Source organism: Leptinotarsa decemlineata, unplaced genomic scaffold, assembly GCF_025532065.1.
Source record: "Leptinotarsa decemlineata unplaced genomic scaffold, Ldec_3_MD MMD2_tig00026328_RagTag_RagTag, whole genome shotgun sequence".
In the NCBI taxonomy this organism is placed as follows: Eukaryota; Metazoa; Arthropoda; class Insecta; order Coleoptera; family Chrysomelidae; genus Leptinotarsa; species Leptinotarsa decemlineata.
In genome coordinates, this window is record NW_027412688.1 from 1697050 (window position 1) to 1703049 (window position 6000).

Here is a 6000-nt window from a genome sequence, read left to right on the forward strand (position 1 = left end):
AGTGAGAGCTGGAAACTTCACTTACTTGTCGATCAGCAGCATAATATAAAAAATAAATGATAAAATAGATGTTAGATTCCAAATTGAAACATGGAACATATTAAAGTGAAAACTGAGAGCTGAAAACTTCACTTACTTGTCGATCAGCAGCATAACTCAATGAAATGAATGTTAAAATAGATGTTAGATTCCAAATTGAAACTTTGAACATATTAAAGTAGAAACTAAGAGCTGGAAACTTCACTTACTTGTCGATCAGCAGCATAATATAAAAAATAAATGTGAAATAGATGTTAGATTCCAAATTGAAATATGGAACATATTAAAGTAGAAACTGAGAGCTGGAAACTTCACTTATTTGTCGATCAGCAGTATAACTGAATGAAATGGATGTTAAAATAGATGTTAGTTTTAAAATTGAAACTTTGAACATATTAAAGTAGAAACTGAGAGCTGGAAACTTCACTTACTTGTCGATCAGCAGCATAACTTAATAAAATAGATGTTAAATTCCAAATTGAAATTCGGAACATATTAAAGTAGAAACTGAGAGCTGGAAACTTCACTTATTTGTCGATCAGCAGTATAACTGAATGAAATGGATGTTAAAATAGATGTTAGTTTTAAAATTGAAACTTTGAACATATTAAAGTAGAAACTGAGAGCTGGAAACTTCACTTATTTGTCGATCAGCAGTATAACTGAATAAAATGGATGTTAAAATAGATGTTAGTTTTAAAATTGAAACTTTGAACATATAAGTAGAAACTGAGAGCTGAAAACTTCACTTACTTGTCGATCAGCAGCATAACTCAATAAAATAAATGTTAAAGTAGATGTTAGATTCCAAATTGAAACTTTGAACATATTAAAGTAGAAACTAAGAGCTGGAAACTTCACTTACTTGTCGATCAGCAGCATAATATAAAAAATAAATGTTAAACTAGATGTTAGATTCCAAATTGAAACATGGAACATATCAAAGTGGAAACTGAGAGCTGGAAACTTCACTTACTTGTCGATCAGCAGCATAACTTAATAAAATAGATGTTAAAATATATATTAGATTCCAAATTGAAACTTTGAACATATAAAAGTGAAAACTGAGAGCTGAAAACTTCACTTACTTGTCGATCAGCAGCATAACTTAATAAAATAGATGTTAAATTCCAAATTGAAATTCGGAACATATTAAAGTAGAAACTGAGAGCTGAAAACTTCACTTATTTGTCGATCAGCAGTATAACTGAATAAAATGGATGTTAAAATAGATGTTAGATACGAAATTGAAACTTTGAACATACTAAAATAAAAACTGAGAGCTGAAAACTTCACTTACTTGTCGATCAGCAGCATAACTGAATAAAATAGATGTTAAATACGTGGAAATTATTATTCCAGCACCACTAGCTGAGATATTCATAGCAAAGTGTTTAGTTGCTTCCGTTAATTTTCTCTCCACGAGCTCTTTCTCTGTTGAGGTGCCATTATTCGATCTGATATATTCCAGTATATTTTCCGTCAAGTCACCATAAAGTATGATCAAATATGGTTCGAAGAGAGCAGATACCAACGAAAAGATAGAACCTATCAGCATACAAAGTATATCGAGTGATGTTGCAAATCTGAACTGGAAAAAAAAACTTTCCTGTACTTTAAAAAATCACTGAATTGCAAGATCAAGGGTACTTCGTTGTTTGTGGCCTGGAGAGCTCCCCAAGTCTTTTTTCTTGGTATTCATGGAATATAATTGATTACACTGGTCAACGCAAACTTTGACATTAAAGTATAGATCTTCACTGAAGCAGATCATAGATCAGGAGTAGGCCAACCTTCTTGAGAGTTCGAGCCATTTTCGAAAATTTTAAATTTTTTGTGAGCCGCAATTAAATACCTAGTTAAGAGGTATGCAATACAGAAACTATATTCATTGGAAACATATGAATAATGCTGGTTAATTATTACTGATCTTTGTGTTTGAGTTTCACGAATTTCAAAATCAAATAAAATGATTCACATGAGTACGTTGTTTTGATCACCAAAATAATTCGATAATTAGCCTTTTTATCTTTAGATTACTTCGATTCTAGTACTTATTTCCAAAATTTATTAATCGGCGTCGACTCATATTTCAATTGTAGAGTTTTTTGCATCAATATCGATTGTAACTGTTCAGATGCTTTATGAGTCTTGATTATATTGGGAATGGAAAACTCACTTTGAATTGTGAACTCAAAAAAAAAATTAAGAGACGATTTGAAATATCTCAAGTTTTGAAATATATTTTTGAAATTCGTCAATATTTCTTGTAGCTTTTTTATATACTCGTTGAGTTTTTTGTTTACTATTGGAACACATTTTTTCAATTCGAGAAAAATTACGTCACTGTTCATGTTCGTTCCCACAGTTTTCAATTCATATCTTTCTCAACTTGGACGGAAATGGAATTTGTTACAACCTAGTCTTGCACCTAGTCTTTCATATACAGAGCTACTCAAATTCGTTTCTTTACATGGTGATCTCGTAAACGATAAGAGATAGAGTGTCGGTTGAATTATGGTGTATTTCAGAGACCTATTCAATGATGTGAAGAAATCTAATGTAGCTCTTTTGGTTCTGGAGATATACAGAAAAAACCAAAAATTCCCGAATTATTTTTGTGCCTATATCTTTTTATTCGCAGACATATTGAAAATCTGTCCACATTTTGCTATTGGCACTTGATGTGGGCTTTCAGAATATATCCATGAATCTTTTATACAGAGTGTCATCTGACTTGGGCCACCCCCTTATTTGAATTTTTAACTACAAACATGTATTTTTTGTTGTAGTTTTTGGATCGTAAACGTTCACTCCTTACTGAGAAATGGAATTCACTTTTATATTTCGTGATGTTTCGGTAATATACGATTATAATTGTGTGAATTATTCCCTTCTGAATTACGGCCCTGGAAATTGGTTGACTGAGTTGAATAAAATCATAATAGCAACTTTCACGTCTTCCTATGTATCGTAGAGTTTTTCTAGAGTTTTTTTCATTTTTAGGTACCTATTCATATTTTTTCCACTGCTCTGAGCGTTTCCTACAATGAACTTCGAATAAGAAAACCTTTTATGATTATTTGAAACATATCTACATCAAAAATATATTGTATATGTTTTAATGAGCAGAAAAAAAAATGATAGTAATAATAACATCAACAACAACAACAACAACAACAACATGAAAAGAAGTAATTTATATAGGTACCAAAAAAAAATTTATTGGAACAATAAATGTTCGAATTGGAGTCCATTTCGAGTCCATTTCGAGACATTTTTAAACTCGGTTTTTCATATTATTTATTGCCCTTAATACACTTATTTGCTGCATTGTTGCGAAATCATTCAAAATCCTCAATCTCGAGTCTTCCACATTTTTTATCTCTCTGCCAGCGTCAATCCTATTTTTTAATGTCCCCCATAGAAAATAGTCCAAAATAGTAACATCTGGTGATCTTGCAGACCATCTTATTTTCCCATTATTTGTCTCGAGATGGAAGGACTCCAATTCGAACATATATTGCACAATAACTTTTTTTGTGTATATAAATTACTTATTTCATTAAAATTTCCATTATGATTATAGTGTTCATTTTAGATGTTATTATTACTACCATTTTTTTTTCTGCTTATCAAAACACATATAATATATTTTTGTTGTCGATATGTTTCAGATAATCATAGAAGGTTTTCTTATTCGAAGTTCATTGTAGAAAACACTCAGAACAATGGAAATAATATGAATAGGTACCTAAAAATGAAAAAAAACTCTCGATAAACTCTACCATACATAGGGAGACGTGAAAGTTGCTATTGTGTTTTTATTCAACTCAGTCAACCAATTTCCAGGGTCGTAATTTAAAAGGGAATAATTTACACAATTATAATCGAATATTCGAAGTCAATTTTTCATAGATTTTCAATAAGTCTGCGAATAAAGAAGATATAGACAAAAAAATAATTTGGAATTTTTTGGTTTTTCCTGTATATCTCCAGAAACAAAATGGCAATATTCAATTTCTTCACATCATTGAATAGGTCTCTAAAATACGCAACTTCGCCATAATTTCACCGACACTCTATCTCTTATCGTTAACGATATCCCCATGTACAGAAACGAATTTGAATAGCCCTGTATATGTTGTCAGTTACTTGTTAGATTCATCAGAGGTCATTTCACGCAACTTTTCAATTTGCTTTAGTAAGTTTATATTATAAGCCCAAAATGATTCACTCTTGAATATTGTCATCGGTAATATCAAAGTAAAAACTCTCTTAGATTTGGTGAAGATTTTTTTCTCATGTATGCTATGACTCATTTCATCACCATCAAACAATAAATTATATGATGGAATCGGCCGAAAATCCATAACTAACGTATTTTAAAAACATTTTATTGTGTGTTTTCACTAGACAGTTTTAAAAAAGCGCAACACGTGTTTCGCCATGAATGGCTTCCTGGGCGTGTCTTAATGCATTAAGAATCAAGCAGAAGCATTAAGACACGCCCGAGGAAGCCATTGTATGGCGAAACACGTGTTGCGTTTTTGTAAAACTGTCTAGTGAAAATCACACAATGAAGTGTTTTTGAAATACGTTAAACAATAAATTCATTATTCCACTACATAACAGATCTTCTACTAATACAAATGGATATTATTTTGGTTAAAATTAGTTTCAATCAATATTGTGCAGAAACTTCAAATTCCTTTTGTATTATAAACTTACCAATCTATGGAATGGAACATTTTTTCCTAATACTGGTCGGTACTTCATTCTAAAAAAGAAAAGGAACTTTGGTTTTCTATAGAAAGTTAAACAATTCAAAGTAGACTTAACGTATGCGAAATTGATTATAATGTTAATAGAACAGAAGATATTGGACTCTCCTATGTGAAGTATCTAATAGGTTGTTCAGAAAGTTTTGTCCGTTTCGATGTCATGTGTATTTGTAGCTTCATATCTCAGTAAATATTTAATTTTCTTCGACCAATCATACGGATTTATTTATCAATGACCATTTTCGTTATTTTCATTCTATTCAAATTTTGTTTCAATTTATACTTTTAATCTCATCTCAATCGACAGAATATTCTGAATGAAGTAGTAGGGAAACGTAAAATTGAAAATTATTCGTGTAAGTGACTGTTAAAATTGTTGCTGCGTTTTTCTGGTCTGATTATTTTGCTGATGCCAGATGGACATAAAAACAACAACAATAATATTTTTCACCGAATGATTTATTTTTTTGAAAAAGAAAAGTTATGATAATCACGATCGACTAACAAGGAAGAAGACAAACAGTTAATGGCCTGAAGAAGGTCTGAGAATAGTGGAAAAATGTGAATGAAATATTTTACTTCGTTTCAAATGTACTCACAAATTCTGTTGAATATACGATAATGGAAACAGCTGTTTCGTCTGTTCACCAAAAAATGCACTTTATCATTGATTGTTTCGTGTTGTTGATTACTCTGAGTAATTATACAAAATACGTGTCATATCAATCCGACGTTTTTGTGTGCATATAAAAATACAGGGAAACAATCTGAAAAATTCTCACGATCAATATCTGTATCTGTAGAGTAGGCTGGGTGAGTCAGCAATGAAGAAGGAAGAGCCCTGAACGGGTTACGTTCAGACAACACCATCAAGATCTTACCTGCAGATAAGGGAAACGCTACTGTTGAAATTGACACTGATATCTACGAACAATTGAAAGGAAGTTGTACCAGACTTTGAAAAAACACTAAGTCTATTTTACGGAAAAAGAGAGATCATTGCTAACACCGCACCACAGTGAGCCCCCTCACTTGTATGGACTACCCAAAATCCACAAAAAGGATGTTCCGCTCAGACCGATCATTAGCTCCAGAGATTCAGCCACTCAGAACTTGTCCAAATTTTTACTACCAATAATCAAACCACTGCAAGATAAAACATCATCCTTTGTGAAAA

General features: G+C 31.5%; 1 protein-coding gene across 2 annotated transcripts in view; it reads right to left on the bottom strand.

The window, feature by feature from the left end:
• Nucleotides 1-5500, bottom strand: part of LOC111510198 (ATP-dependent translocase ABCB1) — a 43637-nt gene extending 38137 nt beyond the window's left edge. For both annotated transcript variants that reach the window (XM_074182079.1, XM_074182078.1), the window contains exons 1-3: nt 5423-5500; nt 4771-4819; nt 1340-1630 (exon numbers count right to left, since the gene is read on the bottom strand). In XM_074182079.1, coding sequence (XP_074038180.1) covers nt 1340-1630; nt 4771-4818 — 339 coding nt within the window. In that variant the 5' untranslated portion in view covers nt 4819; nt 5423-5500. The remainder of the gene's footprint in view (nt 1-1339; nt 1631-4770; nt 4820-5422) is intronic.
• Between the last annotated feature and the right edge of the window lie 500 nt (nt 5501-6000).